This window comes from Muntiacus reevesi, chromosome 21 (genome assembly GCF_963930625.1).
Source record: "Muntiacus reevesi chromosome 21, mMunRee1.1, whole genome shotgun sequence".
NCBI classification, from domain to species: domain Eukaryota; kingdom Metazoa; phylum Chordata; class Mammalia; order Artiodactyla; family Cervidae; genus Muntiacus; species Muntiacus reevesi.
This window is the reverse complement of record NC_089269.1, coordinates 12,874,226-12,893,596: the sequence shown is the minus strand read 5'-3', so window position 1 is coordinate 12,893,596 and position 19,371 is coordinate 12,874,226. Positions and strand designations below refer to the sequence as shown.

The 19,371-nt window shown below is 40.5% G+C and overlaps 2 protein-coding genes across 3 annotated transcripts; one reads left to right on the top strand and one right to left on the bottom strand.

Annotated features, from left to right (window-relative positions):
* Positions 1-1,039: 1,039 nt before the first annotated feature.
* Positions 1,040-7,903, bottom strand: CLDND1 (claudin domain containing 1). 2 transcript variants are annotated; one of them, XM_065913653.1, is made up of 6 exons: positions 7,781-7,846; positions 6,609-6,659; positions 6,076-6,385; positions 3,602-3,712; positions 2,079-2,216; positions 1,040-1,938 (listed from the first exon to the last, which is right to left on the bottom strand). In XM_065913653.1, the coding sequence occupies exons 3-6, from the start codon at positions 6,365-6,367 to the stop codon at positions 1,718-1,720; spliced, it is 762 nt and encodes a 253-aa protein (XP_065769725.1). In that variant the 5' UTR covers positions 6,368-6,385; positions 6,609-6,659; positions 7,781-7,846; the 3' UTR covers positions 1,040-1,717. The 2 variants fall into 2 exon arrangements, with proteins under 2 accessions (XP_065769725.1, XP_065769724.1); XM_065913652.1 differs by lacking the exon at positions 6,609-6,659 and having other exon boundaries at positions 7,781-7,903.
* Positions 6,712-18,159, top strand: GPR15 (G protein-coupled receptor 15). The gene is made up of 2 exons (XM_065913651.1): positions 6,712-7,396; positions 16,741-18,159. The coding sequence occupies exon 2, from the start codon at positions 16,770-16,772 to the stop codon at positions 17,856-17,858; it is 1,089 nt and encodes a 362-aa protein (XP_065769723.1). The 5' UTR covers positions 6,712-7,396; positions 16,741-16,769; the 3' UTR covers positions 17,859-18,159.
* The last annotated feature ends 1,212 nt before the right edge of the window (positions 18,160-19,371 follow it).

Genomic DNA, 19,371 nt, shown 5'->3' with positions numbered 1-19,371 from the left:
AGAGTAATATTGGCTTTAAGTCAGATGCTGACTTAATTATTTAATATAGAACATAAACATCCGCAGCCATTAAATGACTTTACAAAGACTAGCCATGTTGGGACTCCCCTGGTGTCCAGTGGTAAAGACTTCAAGCAGCCAATCCACAAGTAAGGGGTTCGATCCCTAGCAGGGGAACCAAGATCCCACACGCCATGTGGCACTGCCAAAAGATAAAAAAGTAGCCCCATTAGCAATGACACACGACACTATCTTAATACATGGTATGTATCATAATACATGACACTTTGAAAACATGTCTTAAAACTGAAACATAAAAAATAGTCTCTTACTTTCTAGTGGAGGCATCTCACATTTTCTAGAAGATAAAAAAACAAACCCAAACAGTAGACATAAAGACAGGCCTTCAGAGCGACAATGCAACTCCCTCAGAAAATCACAGTAATCCTCATTCAGAATCCTGTAGTGCTTTTTATCCTAAGGTACTGAAATTTAATCAACTCAGACACTACACACAATTCTGAGTCTCTTCTCATTTTTTATTTTTTAAAAAAGACAGATTTAGGATTTTGTAAGAAATTACTGTTACATTTTTTTTAATCTGTCAAGTACTACAGTAATGGAATAAATAAATAAGATTTTTTTAAAGTTCAATGTTTATAGACATATTTGTAAAAAAATGACTGAATTAGAAGACATTAAATAATGCTGACAACACACCAGGAGGGTATTAGGCAAGGAAAGGCACGTCATTCCACCACAAGAGATAAAGACCACAGTCGGAAGTTAACGACCAGCCAAAGCTTTAGGTCTTGTGGTAGTTTTCCTAGCTCTGGAGGGTCATTACGGTGGAACCTTCTTTATGGTACTTAGCTGAAATAAACAGCAGTTGGAAAATTTTACTCGGTGACCTCAATGTATTATTTAAAAGAAAGCACTCTTGTAATAAGTCTGGTGTGTGAGGAGGGAAGGAACAAAATTCCAAAAAGGTTTGCTGATATTGGAAATCCTATTGACATATTAAAGATTTAAAAAAAAAAAAAAAGGTAAAATAAGGTTAATCGTTTTGACTGGCTGAACTGGAATTTTTGTAGCTAACAAAGTTAAAATTCCACGTAAACACTCCCTTCCTTTTAAACAGACAGTGTACAGATAAAAAACTGCAGTATTTCACTTCAGATGAAACTATATGCCAATATTTAGGGAAAAGGATCTTAGATGATTTCCTTGTTTTAGATAGCCTAAGTCCTTGAAGACAGCACTAATCTCTCTGGCTGACTGGCTGTCTAAAGTAGCAAAGTGAATGTAAGTTTTGACAATGATAAGAGGTTTCCCAAAGATACTCTAAGTTCCAGTTAAACAGATAGTTACATTACTGAAAAGTCTAACAGACATCAGTAGAACTTGCTATGGGTCAACCTCCTACTACCAATTTTCCTCACAAATTTGTGCCAAGAGTCTACCCAATTTCTTCTGTCTGGACTCTGAACCTAGAGTAGTTTGACTAAAAGATGGACTCACCCAGGTTCCATTTAAATTTTAGTTGTGTTGAGAAACAACTGTCTGCATGAATAAATAAAATGGGTTTTCAGGATAAAATGGTATATCCACACACAAAAAAAAAGTTAAATTAAAAACAATTCAGGGGGAGATAAGGGACAATATTAATATAAAAAAAATCATAAAAATGGCAACTGTAAAGCAGGCGGCTTCCCACTCATGCCACACGATACGCCTTCATCAAGGTGTACTCCTTCCGGTTGGTGTGAGCGGCCCAGATGAAGAGGGCGGAAGCCATGAACTGCAAGGGAGCTGAGACGCAAGCCAGGCAGAAGGACCATCCGAATTCCCCAGACACATTCTCGGGCGGCTCCAGCTTCTGGTGGAGGAGTTCAATCCCGGCAACGTAACAACTCACTGAGCCCAGGGTACACAGACCTTGGAGGAAAATTGAGGGGAAAAAAACAACACAGCTAGATAAGAGCGCGATAAGCGCTTCCCAGGCAGCATAACAAGGCAGTGACATGTGACCCCTAGGGCGGCAAGGAGGTAAAACCACGTTTGAAGAAGAGACCCACCTGCAAGGAGATGGAGAACGCCTGTGGCGATGGTGGGGTACAAGCTTCGGCAGATACAAGCACAGAGTCCAATCAAAGCCCCAAAGCACATCAAACCCAGACTGACAAAAGGTAAAAGGAACTGGCAACGCCAAAGATCTGATTTCAAAAGAGAGAGAGAAACGAAATGTTACCATGATTTCAGTTTTCTCACAATGGCAATTTCTTTCATATTCTATTAGAACTTTTCTCAAAAACTGAGAATGGGGTGCTTTAATATTGAGGCTTTTTTCCTAAAGCACATTTTTCAAAACAGTGCTAACTTTCTTCTGACAAAAGCAAAAAGACACTATAGTGAACTGTTACTGAGGGCTTCCTCTGTATCAGGCACTGTTCTATACATGCTTTGTGTATTAAACCTCCCAACACCCCTATGAAGAAGGTACTATTTACCTCCATTTTATAAATGAAGAAACTGAAAGAAGACAGCTTGTACAAGGTAACACGGTAAGTGGAAGAACCAGACTGGAAGCAAAACCTTCTGGTTCTACATACATATTTAAGTCCTTATAGGATCTCAAGGCAGGAATAACAAGTAAATGAATAGTGATTATAAAAGACCTGTTAGAAGAATATACACAAAGCACAAAGCAGAGGATCTGGTATACACCAGACACTCAATAAATGGCAGTTTTAATTATCATAAAGTCCCTCAACAACATGGGAAAAAGCTGATGACTTTACAAAGAACCCCATTACCTTTTCAAACTATTTTAATTATTATCAACGTAGGAACATCAACTCTGAACCAAATTTTACCTTTTAGGGCTAGCTTTACTTTCTGGAACTACATCAACGTCTTTTTTCTAACTTCCCTTCAAACTCTGTTAGTAATAAACTTCCTATGCATTGACAGTGCAAAATAGAGTATGTGCCATTTATTCAACATCCCCTCTCATGAAATGGCCATTCTTCGGGCAGGTTCCAGTAACTCTAATAGCCTAGAGACTAGGCCCAAATCTGAAGATAGTATTTCCCAGGCAGCCTGAGCATCGAGGAACAGAATGCTCTTAATAAGCACTTTCGTTTTTGACATCTACACTTTTGTTACCACCACCTAAAACTAGATCAATACTTTTGGGAGGCCTGACACTTAAGTTGACTCATGTAAAGCTTGCAGTCAACTTTTTTCACATATCCCTATCTGAACACAGAAAAATGAAGTGTTTAACTTAAATATAGAAATTTATTATTTATTCCTATTAAAATTCCTCTTTAAAAAGGCCTATTGATAACATCTTTTGGTGAATATAGATTGGGTGAATATAGTCACCCAATGTATTAGCTGCTCAACTTCATATCTGCAGTTTGGTAAGTATGTATCTAACTTCTAAAATATATTATCAATAGGACAGAGTTTGTTGGGATAACATTAAAGACCTTATTTTAAGTTGACACAATGTACAACGTCATCTTGTTCCAAAAACAGAGTTCAACAAAAGACATATAAAGTTATTTTCCTTTTTTCCCAACAAAGTACTCACAGGTCCGAAGCAGATCAATCCCACTATTGTGGTTTCCGGGCTCAACAAATTTCTCCATGAACTGCTCATTTAGGGTGAAACTCATGCATTTTGTGACCATATCAAATGACTCTGGAATAAGAAAAACGATTGCTTGTTGTTTTCCTGCTTGTTTTAATTTTAAACATTTAACAAAAATCTCTTTCAGTAATTATTCTCTGAAATAAAAGGTGATATGGGAAAATGTTCTCAGGAGAGCAGCCTCTTTGACCCTGAGTGATACACAGGATGGACCAATGCCCAAGAGACAAATGGTTCTCAGCAGCAGGTGTATGACATGGGTACAGGAAGGCAAAAAAAAAAAAAAGAAAAGAAAAAAGGAGTAAAATGAATGAGAAAGATAGTAAGACAACTATGAAGGAGGAGGGGACAAAGACTAAATTAAATAGTAACTTTCATCTTCTCCCCTAAACCTATTCCATCAGTCTTGTTCCCCATCTCAGGTAAACGACAATTCTATCCTTCTCATTCCTCAGACCAGAAACTTTAATATAGAGTCATTCTTGCCCATAAGCGTTTCATCAGGAAATCCTGCAGGCTCTACCTTCAACATATATCTAGGATATCTAGGATCAGGCACTGCTCAGTACTACCACCCTGATCCGAGGCGTAACCATCTTTCACCTGAACTGGTTCAACAGCCTCCTAAGTCTCCTGGCTACTGTCTGGCCCAGGTACCTGTTTGTTTTCAACACATCTGGCTAGGTGACCAGATTATCTTTCCTCTGCACAAAGCCCCACAGTGGCTCCATCACACTCAAGAGTAAAATCCGAAGTCCTCATCACACCTAGAGAATCCTGCATGATTTGCCCTACTCCCACTCCCAGAATACATCTCTGACCGCCTACCCAGCTCTCCCCCAGCCCCCTCCCTTCCAGCCGAGGGAATTCCTTGCTGGCTCTTGAGTGTTTCAGGCATGCTCCCACCACAGGGCCCTGAGAGTTGCTCCATCCATCCTAAGTGACTCTCCCTGTTTCCACAATCACCCACAGGGTCAACTCCTTCACCTTTATCAAGTCTACTCAAGTGGTGTTTTCCTGCTGTAGCCTATCCTGCCTTTACTACTGAAGAACATAACTTAAATGCCCACCAACATCCCCTTCCCTATGTCCTTCCAAATCCCCTTTATTTTGCTCTATTTTTCATAGCACATAACCTTTTACTATATAATTATTTATTCTGTTTATACTGTTATACCTGTTTATTGCCAGTCAGCCCTTATCAGAATGTTAGCTCCCCAGGACTAGGGACTTTTGTTTTTTTCCCTAACGTACTCCTAGCTCCTAGGCCCTGAACATGAAAGTGTGCAATAAACAAATAGTTGTTGACTGAATAATAAATGATTGCTAAGATTCAAGTATCAAGTGCTCCTATGCTCTCATAAATAGAACTGAACATTTTAAATAAAATTCAACCAACTTTCACCTCTTTCCAATCACTTTCTTTTTTGTATAAAACCACACTATCATCCTTCTGATGTACAGTATTTCAAGCCTGTTGTGCTGTGATTTGAATACAGTACCCCCCACCAAGAGGCCAACAGAACTAGTCATAAATATTAAACAAATTTATAAAGATGTTCCCTGCAAAGAACTCTAAAGTTTCCATCTTAACAACTGGAAATTAGAATTTTTCAATGTTAAGAATGCTTACAAAATAAACCTGAGAGGTAGTTTCTTAATTTTTTTTTTTATTCTCATAATGCATACTTTTAACCTAAAAACTCCATCAAAATGGTTGTAAAACGGTCTTAGACAAGCAGATTTAAACATAGAGTTGGCCAAATTATATCCTCAAGATTTAAAGGGCAAATGATAATATCTACTAAAACACAACTACATATAAATGACTATTAATTCATATGTATTAACTTGATTTTGTATACTAGTACTTTTAACAATTACCAAGTATTTAAAATCTTCCAAAGTACTTTTCTAATTATTTTCTCATGACGTGTGTCAGATTAATACAACTATTTCAATGTGTGGCTAAATAAGTACAAAGATTTAAAATGGTTTTCTCCAAGATAAGGACAGTTACTCATCCAACCAATATTAACGAGTACAATGGTAATTAATGGAAACTGAGGAGAGAAGATGATAAGGAAAAAGAAATACATAAGATTTAATTATTTGGGAAGAGAAGGAACCTACAAACTTTCTTATACATAACTGGCCATCACCGTATCACTTTCTGTATTATTGAGTAGCCACTGCAGAAGACGCAAGAGATGTGAGCTCAATTCCTGGGAGGAGAAGATGCCCTAGAGTAGGAAATGGGAACCCACTCCAGTATTCTTGCCCAGAAAATACTATGGAGAGGAGCGTGGCGGGCTCCAGTCCACGGGGTCACAAAGAGTCGACCACGATGGAGTGTGCGTGCACGCAAACACACACACACACAAAGGAGACAAAACTTACAATAAGAGAAATACCTGTCCTTTCTGGTGGGCTATACCAATATGTGTTTTGGGGTATAGTGATACACCGTCTCCACAATCCCACTGTGCCATTATATCGGAAAAGGGCATCACTGTAAGTCTTTTCATCTGCCTCATCACTAGCAAAGTCATTCCAGATGCTTTTGTTCAAATCGCTGGAATTTTCTTGAACTGGACTTCGATACTCATACCAGAAGTCTGTGCCAATTGAGGCTGCCATGTAGATGGTAGAAATGAGGCTAAGTACACAAGCAATGACAAACGCTGTAGCAAAACGGTTATCCATTCTGGCATTCAGACTGCTCTGTTTAGAAGTTGAAAAAGAAGAAAAGTTAGACTTCAAGGACAAGTACAGATTCTGAAAGGAATTATGTCAAAATCACCCTTTACCCTATTCCCCATCCCATGGCTCTTTAAAGTAACGTATAATCATTAATGAATTATTTTTAAAAAGAAGCAAGCATGTTTTAAATTAAGTTCAAAACAAAACTCATTATCATGAAAGTACTTATTGAATGCTCACATACCCAGGATGCTACGGAGACAGAAGTCTTGTTCTCTAGTCTATCACCTGCACACTAAAACAGACAACACTGAAATGGACATACACATTACAGATACAAACAGTAGACATGCCCAGAGTCAGCAATGTACCTTGCATACATTTTTAAATGACAGACTGCAGAGCATTAAGTGTTCTGGGTCTGAGTGTGAAAAAGGCATAGGAAAAGGAAGCTGAGGAAATTCGCTCCTCCCAGTTTCCTCTGAACAGGGAAACCTTTTAAAACAAGGTAAAGAAAGAGTAAGTAGCTATTTAGAAGACAGCTGAAAATGTTTGTTAGCCCAGAGAGTAAGGTTGTTCCAGGCGCACGGAGGAGTAAAGAGAAGAATAATATGCAGTAATGCTAGATACCAATCTGCTCCTAATCCATTAAAGCTAAGCCAAGCTCCCTTCCGCTGTCAAAGTCTTCACTCCTTCCTACCTACTCGCCCCGTTCCTTATACTTTTGAACCTCCTCATCTGGAAACTAAGATTTCCTCCTCAGGAAGGAAAACTCTGAATTAGGCAAATATTAACACTCCAAAGGCGTGGACTGGGCTGAATGGCAATAGTAAATGGCCGCAGTACAATGACTCAAGGCGGATCAAGCTGAGTCAAATACTGCAAATATATACCATGAACCGCGCCAAACACCTTAAAAAGGAGCTCGAAAACAAGCTCGCAAACTGGGGTTGCTGAGTTTGGAAAATGGCAAGTGACTCAGGAGAGATCAGAGCAATCACAATCGTTAACGATGATAACTCCAGAAGTTGGGTTTGTATTTTTTACTCTTTTTAATTCTTTTTCATCCTGATGCTCTCAAATGACCTTAAAAGGTCCCGAGCACCGGGAGCGGCGGTTCGCCCAGGCCGGACGCCTGGAGCTGTCACCTCGCGGGTCGCACCCTGGGGCTGGGGGTGGTCGAGACGGACGGGCTCTGGGGCGGGGCAGCCCTGAGCGGTCCCCGGCCAGGGGCCCCAAATACCCGAGAAGGCCCCTCCCCGGAACAATCACCCGAGGGGAAAGCCCGCGACAGCCCCCCGCTCAGGACCCACACGGTCCGGGCCGCGCCCAGGGAGGGGGCCCCCTCTTCAAACTGCTGGAAACCTCGAACGGCTACGCGACCCCCGCCCAGCGACGTCGGCCCCGCTCACTCACCGCCCATCCTCCTGCTCCGCCAGCTTCGCCCTCAAGCTCAAACCACAGCACCCTACTCTCCCCGCGCCTCCTCTGACGCACTTCCCTGCAGAGCCCGCCCCCTCCATAACTCCCGCGCCTCCGCCTCCGCCTCCACCCCGGGCCGGGCCGGGCCCCGGAGCCGAGGGGACTTGTGGGAGTTGTAGGAGGGACAGAGGAAAAGCGGCGGGGCGCGGCAGACGGCATTCCCGGCGCCGGGCGCGGCGCATTGTGGGAGATGTAGTTCAGCTTCCGAGGTGCGCAGAAGGGAGGTCTGAGCTGATTGTTTCTTGTAGTGTACTACGAAGGTCCACCGAGTAAGGCGAGGTGTTTCGGGTCACTACGAGTCATTAATTATGACTAATGTGATTCAGATTTTTCCAGTTATGCTTTCCCTACCACCACCCTACTTGTGAAACAACGATGCGATTATCCTTTGAAAATAGTAACCCAATAATTTAAAAACTGCTACAGCCTCACTCCCATTGCAGCAGGTAGTCTTTCTGGTTTTATGGCTTAAGTTTAGACTAGACTAAGAAGGATGTAACCTGACAGAGTCCCTTGGACTGCAATGAGATCCAACCAGTCCATCCTAAAGGAAATCAATCTTGAATATTCATTGGAAGGACTGATGCTGAAGCGGAATCTCCAATACTTTGGCCACTTGATGTGAAGAACTGACTCATTTGCAAAGACCCTGGTGCTGGGAAAGATTGAAGGCAGGAGGAAAAGGGGACGACAGAGGATGCGATGGTTGGATGGCATCACCGACTCAATGGACATGAGTTTGAATAAACTCTGCAAGTTGGTGATGGACAGGGAGGCCTGGAGTGCTGCAGTCCATGGGGTCGCAAAGAGTTAGACGTGACTAAGCGACTGAACTGAACTGAACCTGACAGAAGGCATCCAAATAGAATGTAATGACATTCTTCAGGTTTCATATAATTTTTGGCTGCTTTCTCTTAAAGGCAAATGATATTTTCTCTTTGTTGTAGTAAAGCTTCCTTTTTAAATAAATTGGTTAAACTATTAATACCAAGCATCTCAGATATGTCAAAAAAGTGAATACTTTTTTAATGACTGAATTTTGGAGAACATTGCATTAAACAGGTAAGGTCATGAGTGAGATTGCAGGTGACTGTACAGCAAGGGGCGGCAGAGGATGAGATGGTTGGATGGCATCATCTGCTCAGTGGACACGAATCTGAGCAAACTGGGGGAGATAGTGAAAAACAGGGAAGCCTGGTGTTGAAGTCCACTGGGTCACAAAGAGCTGGACATGACTTAAGCGGCTGAACAGCAAGAAGCAGGGCACAGAGGCAACGAAAGGATTCTAAGGCTTCAAGTCCTGCATAGAAATCCACAAACAAGAAAGAGTGACATCTCTTTAGTGACCCATGTGGACCCAAGAATGTGCTCTGAGAACAGCAAATGTCGGATTTCTCAACAGATATCTACAGAGAGACTGGGCTTGCCAGGTGGCTCAGTGGTAAAGAATCTGCATGCAATGCAGGAAATGTAGGTTCAGTCCCTGGGTTGGGAACGTCCTCTAGAGAAGGAAATGGCAACCCACTACAGTATTCATACCTGGGAAACCCCATGGACAGAGGAGCCTGGCAATCTACAGCCCATGGGGTCTCAAAAGAGTCAGACTCAACCTATCGACTCAGCAACAACCACCTACGGGAGACAGCCAACTCAAGGACCAGCAGGACTCTCAAACACTTCCTCATCCCCCAAATCCCTTTGAATTTGGCCACAGCACAGGAAAAAAGTGGGAGCCCCAATCTGATACTAAATTTCTACCACCCTGATAGACTGAAGGTGTATCATTTGTTTTTCTATTTTTAGCCATATTTCTTTTGCCAGAATTGGTGAACTGGTATTCACATCCAGTATATAATTAAAATAAGGTAATAGCCAAATATAATATTCAAAACTACCAGAATTTCATGTAGGATATCTGATCAAAGGAGAAGTTTGTTAGAGGCACCAACTAGAGAAAATGGTGGAGGTGCCCAGGCAAATTGTTAATGCATAATAAAACTCCTCAATGCATGTGTTCACCAGGAAATGTTTTCACCCGTTGGCTTCATTAGAAATTCCCTACCTTCTCTCTCCAGTGAAGTGGGACTATCTCTCTAGAGAAGTTACATGGTAAATAAAACCAGGTCAAAGAGAAGTTTGAAAAAGGAAGAGGAAGACACCGCCTCAGTTCACAAACAAGGAAACTGAGCCCAGGGAATAACTGACTTCAAGCTTGAATATTGGGGTGAGCTGACTAGCTTTGTGACATTAGAAAATTTACTTAACCTCTTTAAGTCTCAGTTTATTTTTATCTAAATTATGTTGACAATAGCACCTATTCCATGTGATCACTGTGAGAATTAAATGAGAAAATACATATAAAATACGCAGTCTAGAGCCTGGGGCATGCTAGACAATTGCTAAACTATTAGTATTTACAACTATTTGTTCAACACTGATAATCTTTGAATAGGGGCAATATAAACACCTCTTTAAAGCTCTCAATTCCCCTGGAGGCTGGAAGTAAGCCGTTTATGTTGGTCCCTGCTCACTTCAGGAAGTTTAGGAAACTCGGTGGTGGTTGTTGTTTGTTGTTTAGTTGCTCGGTCGTGTCTGACTCTGCGACCCCATGGACTGTAGCCTACCGGCTCCTTTGTCCATGGGATTTCTCAGGCAAGAATACTGGAGTGAGTTGCCATTTCCAACCTCTAGACCAACTGCCAAATGGCTAGGAAGGACTTGCCAGGACCAGGTTTTGGGCATCCTCGCTCAGCTTCATTCAGGAGATTACCAGGCTGGGCTCATGGCATATGAAAGTCCTCATGATTCAGCAGATGGGTGTGTCTGGAGAGACCTTCAAAGGAGGATGACGCTTTCAGCTATGAAATCTGCAGAATGCCTAGAAAACACGACACATTTCAGTCAGCACTTTAGCACGGACCTGGGAGTGCCTGCACGCTTGAGGTTGTTACCTTCCTGCCCACTGAGCCCAGAGGACTTGACCCGCTCCATCACACCCAGTACCACCAAGCGCACGGCCACGTTTCTGGTCTATCTTTACATCTTGGGGTTTCTGTCTTCTATCTGTGCTAGCTGCTCATGTGGATAAGCAAAATAAATACTTAATAAATTCATGCAGTTAAATTTGTCTTCATTTCATACTGCACTGTTTGGCAAGCAGTAGCTTCCCTGATGTATTTTCATATAAAGATGATTTAGTGCAACCAAGTACAGATTATGAAATTTAGAGTTAAAAGCAAAGGTGAGCTAGTCCTCTGGCTTAATTTGTTAAGGATGGTTACGAAGGTATTGTAATTATACTCTACTTTAAATAAACCAAAAATCTGGTTATGCAGATATTATAACTTGTTTTTATTATGTGCTTACAAAAACAACTCTTTATGCGAGAATTCCCTCCAATACAAAACCCCCTAATATACTTAAATATTACTTTTAATTGTACCTTTTTAAGGAATTAAAAATTATATTAAGCAAAGTATATATTCCTTATATTTTTCTCATCCAGTTTTGTCCTGGTTGTTTTCATTATGAACTTGGGAGTTCAGAAAGAAGGAAAATAGAAAAATATCGAGTTCTAGGTTCTAATCAATAATGATCCTCAAAAAGATGTATCAGTCTTTGAATTTCTTTGTACCAATTCACTACAGAACAATGCAAAGTTAATCAAGGACAAGGCAAATAAAAAGTGTGTCCAAAATAGCTCTTTCCTTTTAATAATTCCTGTCGGATGTTACACAGAGAAAAAAATTAAACTATAGTTGTTCAGATGTCTATGTTTCTGAAGGACAGAGAATGGACCATGTGTAAATGAGAAGTTTAATTTGTCCTTTATTTTAAAATCATCAGTGTGAATCTTTGGTAGATAACCTCTTTCTGGGTCCCAGTGTCCTCATTAGTTAAATGGTTGTACTAGATGATCACTAATATCACTTAAAGCTGTACAGTTTTATGAATCATAATTCTGCTAGAAGAAAGTGTAGCTCTGAAGTATGGTTGCTATAGGTCCACAGCATTGCAGTTTCATTGGGAAATACATGTATCCTATATGTATCTTCTTGTAAAATACAAGAAGACATAGTGGGAAATGTAGATGGACAAAGAAAAAGGATGAAAGCTGCATGAATGCTGATTAGAAAAGATACAGCAGTTCAGACCTTTGCCGTTTCAACAAAATCAGTAATCATGGAAAATGGAAGCTGTCTGAGAAGTTTGTGAAAAGTACTTATTCATCGCAGATGATTCAAAACTCAAGCTAAATCAGTCCAGCTCTGCAAACACTTATTGACCACCAATTGCATGCCAGACAATATGCTGGGTACCAGAGACAAAAATTGCTGATTGTAGCCTAAACCCAGGTTAAATCAACAATTATGAAGAAGCCTGAAGTGTAGGTACCTAGAATACTATGATGACTGCTGTTTAGGTAAATATGAGATACCAAGAGAGAAAAAAAATCCAACAAATGAAGTTGGGGATAATAGCAAATAGGTACCACTTAATTTGGCATGATATAGTACATTATATTGCCCTAAACTCTCCTGTCAGAATAAAAAATAAATAAATAACCCAGTATAAACAGAGCTCTTAAACTGGACTATTTAAATGGTTATACATGTTATGATACTCAAATAAGAAATGGACAAGCAAGTGTTTCTAACAGATGAATATACAATCACTCTATCTGATAAGATTTATGAAAAACAAATAGTTTGCTTCATGATCTTTGTCATTTACCCTGGGACAAATCAGTACAGCATATATGAAGAGATTTCTTTCTGCTGGGCCATCTGCTACGTAATGTAGTGAATCCTAACTAATATGGGGGTCAGAATGCTTGATAGAGAAGAAACAGAAGTAATATATCACAGTGCCAGTTGGGGTGGCTGTATTCACACAAAACCTCCAATCCACCCATGAAGCAGAGGCTGTAAATCACAGCTATGACTGAATGATGATAGTAGATCCACTCGGGCAGATGCCTCAGTGGACAAAAGCTTACTTTCTCCCCATTTTTAACATTCAAGTCAGTTCTGAACATATCTCAGGAATTAGGACACAGAGTAAGGGAGGGTTTAGAAGTCTAAATTAATTCCTAAAAATTTCTGAGATCCAGGCCAGAAGATTTCTAAGAAGTTCGAACTTAGAGGTGATTTTTAAACTTTTTAAAAAATTAGCCAAAAAAATAACAAACATAATGTATAAAGATGGTTAAGATGTGTGAGTTACAACAGTGGCCCTAAACTTTAGTGTGTTTAAGAATCATGGAGTGCTTATTAAAGCCCTAGACTCCACTCCTAATGACTCTGATTCAATAGCTCTGGGACCAGGTTCAGAAAGCTACAGTTTAGTAGGTATCCCAGGGGACTCTGACGTGGATAATGTGGTCTAGCACCCACAAATTCAAAACAGTGACTTTAAGGGGCCAAAAAAATGACTACAGTTGGGTAATTACTATAAGCTTGAGGCCAGTGGAACGATATCAGATGGTCTCTGCCTTTAAGTTGCTCATGACCAGCTCAGGAGGTCAGACACCAAAACAACTTATCATGTGAAATGAGGTAATAAGTAGTTTACAAGTAGGACTGTGAAAGGTAGAACATACAAAGGTGTAGGCAATTATCTCTGTTATCCGAAAGGATGAGGGAGGGAGTATATCTTTTCTGGAAAAATAATTCTTAAAGAGGTGACACGTGTGCTGTAATTCAGTTACTGATATTTATAGCTTACTCCTTTTTGTTTTGTTTTGTTTTTTATTTTTTTTCTGGTGATCACCTGTTCATACTGCCTTTTCATATGCTTATGGTGTCCAGTGTTGTTTTTGAGTTTTGGTCTATTTGGTTTCTTCATGTTTATTTCAAAGGGCATTCAAGGTTAAAAATGATTGTCATTCAGGACTTATTTAGAACTATGACCTCCCCTGCTCTATCTAGTCAGCTTTTATCGTGGGTTCTGTCTTATAACAGTTTTATACTCTTTGAGTTATTAAAAGGCCAGAACTATGCTGTTTGGGCTTCCCTGGTGGCTCAACGGTAAAGAATTTGCCTGTCCTGCCGGAGCTGCAGGAGACTCGGTTAGATCTCTCTGGGTCTGGAAGATCTCCTGGATGAGGGCATGGCCACCCAATCCAGTATTTTTGTCTGGAGAATCCCATGGACAGAGGAATCAGAAAGAAGGGTCGCAGCTGGACATGACTGAAGCAACTTAGCATGCATGCTCACAGTATGCAATTTGTTCCCTTTTTTGCCTCAAAACAATTTTCTAACTCAGGTTCCAAGATACTGTTGATCTGTGATGGGTATTCTCATACTGCAACATTCTACCACTAATTACCATAATCCAAAGTGACTATATGATAAAGCAAATCATTTTGCCTACAGCTGCTTCAAAGTTTACTGAGGAAGTCAGACTTATTTGAGATAACTGACATCAGCAGGCCAACAACTTTGGAATGATGAAAGAAAATTTAAGGCCTGAAGAATAAATGTACAGCCAGATGTGATCCTCTGGAGTATAAGCCTAAACTCTTTTCCATTGTTATAATAATTGTATGTGGAATTCCTGAGATATATCTAAAATTTGTTTAATATTTTAGGCCTACAATCAACATTGTCTCTTTAAATAGCAGAACTTCTGGCTGAAGAATGTGAAATTCTAATAGTACAATTAAGGTATATTTACAAGTAAACTTTAAAATATCTATATATATAATTGCTTCTTTAATGCAAACACACACACACATAGTGTTTAAATACTTGAATCTTTTAAGTTTACTTCATCAATCTTTTTCAAGTAAATTTTGTCCTACTTTGAACTGACAGACTGAGTTATTCTATTAAATATTTAAGGCTTGCCCAGTGGGAAAGATTTCTATCCCAGAAATGTCAAAAAGTTAATTGTATATCTCCTCTGCAGCCTATACTTAGGGAAGGATATGGCCTCCCACACTCCCTCAGGGACAACGCAGAGCAGCCTAGGACACAAAAGAAGACAGACTGAGGCCCATAAATCAACTCCCTAGTGACTTTCTGGAGCTGCCCCAGATCAGGGGAGCTCTCCCCCTTCCCTGACCCAGACTGCAGGCCTGAGACAGAATAGAACATGGCAATCGAACATGGCAGGAGGGAACCCAGCAGGCAGGATCGTTCTTTACAACATGTTAATTAATTATGGAAGGAACACAAATTCAGTGGAAAGGACTTCAAATGTTTAGCAATTATATTTTCTTCTATGCAATAGTAATATCAACCCAAAACTGTAATTTTGAGGGTGACATGAGATGGAGGGACAGTGAGAAGGACACAGAGTGGGAGGGAGCCTTGAGCTACTTTGGCCAGTAAAGAATTGAAATAGGAGTCGGCTTCAGAATTTGTTGTGTTTTACTATGGTCTTCCTAAATAAAGGGGAACAGGTGAGAGAAAAACATGATAGAATCCTTCTGCTACTAGGCTGACCCTCAAGTGTTTTGAATGAACCTCAAATCTTCCTTCTGTAGTGCTTCCCTTTTATACTGGCCACCGCATCGTAGAGTCAACTAATATATGGCTGTCCGTTGCCAAGTCAGTCATCCCAAAAGGGAAGTTCACTGATGTGTGGAGGCGCTTATCAAAAAGGCAGAGTTCAGAAGCTAAAAAATCAGCCCTATCAAAGTGAAGTGTAAAAAGGAGTCCATCAGAGGGAATCTAGAGACTGGTGGGGGATAGTTATTTGAGGGTTCATAAGGAGAATTCCTTCAAGGATATTATTCAAGGATATTAATGCTAACAAAAGGAAACCGTGTTGGTTGAATTACAGCAACAGAAAACAATGGGAAAATAACAGTTTGTGGCTTTTAAACCTGTGTTTGTAAGCTGCATAAATAACAACAGTGCCTGCAATTAAACCCCAATGAATTCATCCTTGCTAAATTATACTGGATCAAAGTAACATTTCCAAAACACCTAGTAGGTGCAAGGTACTATGCTAATTGCAGTAAAAAACATTTTAAATAATAATACAAACACAAAACATGGTCCCAGCATTTGGGTATTTTTAAAAACTTACTGAACAAGACAGGATCTATTATGCATGAACTGAAAGAGTCAAATAAATGAAAAGAAACTAGTTGGAATCATAATGTTTGCCATAGATGCAGACTGGTATGATTTGGGAAAATTTCAGTTTACTCTCCAGGCAATGGAAGGCTATTGAAAAGTCTTCATATTCCACCAACAATATAATTGAAAAGAGTACCTTGAGCATCACCACCTTAAAATTCTAAAAGTAAAACAAGATCTCGTCTGTGATACAGAAGGCTAGATCAAAAGGATTCTCAATGTTAGAAAGCAAAGATGTCTTTAAATTAAAGTAGGTAGGAGAAAAAAAGTTAATTCGTCTCCTAACTTCTGGATTTAAATAAATAAACTGAATACCTTGAAGAAAAAAGCCAAAGAGCACCTCAGTTTTTTCTGTGTGTGTGTGTGGTGTATTAGTCGTTCAGTCATGCCTGGCTCTTTGCAGACCCCATGGGCTGTGGCCTGCCAGGCTCCTCTGCCCATAGATTTCTCTAGGCAAGAGAATTCCTGGAGTGGTTGCCACGCCCTCCTCCAGGAGATCTTCCTAACCCAGGTATTGAACCTGAGTCTCCTGCATTGCAGGCAGATTCTTCACCATCTGGGCCACCTCCTGGGCAAATGCAAATAAAGCAAACCATAACCACAACCACCCAGCACCTATCAGGGTGGTGTTCCTTGTGGGCCCTCTCTGAGGGTTGGTAGAAACTGTGTTTTTTAATCTCTGTTTTTATGCTTGTCCCAAGATCTTTTAAGGAAGGGGGTGGGGCAGGGGGAAGAGGCAGACACTGTATAAAAGAAGCTGCTTTGAGAATTTTTCTAAAATACATAACAAAAACTTCCTAGGTTAGGAAACTTACCAGATTTGGCAGCTGATGGACCCAGAGATGGACCCAGAAGCAACCCCAGTTTATTTGGAATATTTTTTTGTTACAAGTCACAATCCTGATATTGAAGAGACCCACTCCCATGTTCCTTATACATCAGTCTTCCTTCCGGTCTTCTACACAGCTGTGTTCCTGATTGGAGTGTCCGGGAACCTCATTCTCATGAGCGCACTGCATTTCAAACGGGGCAGCCGAAGACTGATCGACATCTTTATCATCAACCTGGCTGCCTCCGACTTCATCTTCGTCATCACCTTGCCTCTCTGGGTGGATAAAGAAGCATCTCTGGGGCTGTGGAGGACAGGCTCTTTCCTGTGCAAAGGAAGCTCCTACGTGATCTCAGTCAACATGCACTGCAACGTCTTCTTGCTCACCTGCATGAGTGTGGACCGCTACCTAGCCATCGTGTGTCCCGCCGTGTCCAGGAAAGTCAGGAGGAGAGACTGTGCCTACGCCGTCTGTGCCAGTGTCTGGTTTGTCTCCTGCCTCCTGGGGTTGCCTACCCTCCTGTCCCGGGAGCTTACCCTGATTGAGGGTAAACCATACTGTGCAGAGGAGAGGGCCACTCCCAGCAAGCTGACCTGGGCCCTGGTCGGCTTAATTTTTACCTTTTTCGCCCCTTTGCTGAGCGTTGTGACCTGCTACTGTTGCATCACAAGGAAGCTATGTGTCCATTACCAGCATTCGGGAAAGCATAACAAAAAGCTGAGGAAGTCCATAAAGATCATCTTTATCGTTGTGGCAGCCTTTGTCCTCTCCTGGCTGCCCTTCAACACGTTCAAGCTCCTGGCTATCGTCTCTGGGTTGCAGGAAGAGCTCTACCTGTCCTCAGCTTTTCTGCAGCGGGGCATGGAGGTGTGCGGGCCGCTGGCATTTGCCAACAGCTGCGTCAACCCCTTCATCTACTATGTCTTTGATGGCTACATCCGCAGGGCCATCGTGCGCTGTCTGTGCCCTTGCCTGAAGAACTATGACTTTGGGAGCAGCACCGAGACATCAGACCTCACGAAGGCTCTCTCCAACTTCATACATGCAGAAGATTTTGCCAGAAAGAGGAAGAGGTCTGTGTCACTCTGAAAAGGACAGTGACACTTCGGGCTCTGTGGATGGGGTTGAAGGGTTCATTTGTGCCCACGATAAAGAAAAAAGAAAAATATTGCTAATAGTATTCATATTGCTTATGAATACAAGGAAGTGTTAATTTTTAAAGAGATATCTAGAAGGTCTCGGTGTTCATGGATATAATTAGGTTATTTGCTGTTTTTTGTTTGTTTGAGCTGAATAGCTTTATTTGACCCTTGTCAGTCAAGTTCACCGAGCAAAATACAACTTTTATACATCTTGAACTCTGAGATAAGTCTCCTGCTTGGACCAGTTCCTTTCTTCGTGGGTGTTAATGCACAATCCAGCCTTTTCCTCTCTCAGGAAACTTGATCCACACCACCCATCATACTGGGCTCCAGAGTGGACTGCATATAAAGGATTCCGCCCAGTTGTAACTGGTGAGAAATATGGTGACAATGCAGATTTTAAAAAACTGTAATATACCTGTGCTTAGTAATTACTTGTTCCTGAATAATGAAGGTTCTGGCCTTAATCTTTGACACTTAATTTGGTGATTCCATACCACCTTCCAACATTATCTTTCACCCTATACCATTCACAGTGACTTTGGGCTGGTGAAACCCCATGGGGAAAAAATCATTTTGTATTGTGTTTATGATTTAGGACTTACTTTACCACTTGGTCTTCAAGAATATTTTGACATAGAATAAGCTTTGACTTCTGTTTTCCTTATAAGATATATTGGTTAAAATGTATCTCATTATAATGGTGTAATAACTACTTTTCAATGAGGTTTTACTGTGCTCTTGTTTTCTTTTTAGCCTTTATAAATTAGGATATGACTTTGTTTTAATTACATGTTTTTAATTGCCCAGTTATCTAGTTATCAAATAAAAATGTTACTACTACTATAATTGGAGGTCATCTAATGCTTAGCTACACCCTCATGCAGATTATCATTTTGTATTTTAATTAAAATGTTAATGCTGCACATTCCCTAGAGCATCATTTGCTTGGTGTTTGTAATTTCACAATTTGATCCAATAATATAGGAAGACAGAATGCTCAGTATTCAGGTAAAGGGGAAAATCTGTAACAAAAATGTTACTGATATTTTACATGCAGTTTTTTGAAACTCAGAGACCTTGCAGAACTCCTTCAACTGATAAATATTTACTGAGCCAATTCATGCCTACATTCCTTTTAAAAATTTGAAGTGAAAATATAATTAGCAACAACCACAAAAGACTGCAGCAGCAAGCCTACTATTGAAAATACCTTTCGATTCAAGATAAAGTAGGTTTTTTACCTCTACTGTTGACACAAATGAACTACTATTTTAGTTTTAAATGTTAGGTTTGAAAACCAGAGAAAGCTTCAAATCTGTTCAGAGACTAGATAATTCAGGATCATCCTCTGTACCTTAATATTAAGAGAAATCTCAAATATTGGGCATCTTCTTATAGTGTGTTTAGAGGTTTTGGGTTTTATAAATTGGTTAATTTATTAATTTCTCTTAAATTTT

Coding starts and splice junctions, on each gene's coding strand:
- GPR15 (XM_065913651.1), top strand. CDS start 16,770: ATGGACCCAGAGATGGACCCAGAAGCAACCCCAGTTTATTTGGAATAT.
- CLDND1 (XM_065913652.1), bottom strand. CDS start 6,367: ATGGATAACCGTTTTGCTACAGCGTTTGTCATTGCTTGTGTACTTAGC. Junction 2,217..3,601: donor GATTGATCTGCTTCGGACCT/GTGAGTACTTTG, acceptor TTTTGAAATCAG/ATCTTTGGCGTTGCCAGTTC. Junction 1,939..2,078: donor CGTTCTCCATCTCCTTGCAG/GTGGGTCTCTTC, acceptor TTTTCCTCCAAG/GTCTGTGTACCCTGGGCTCA.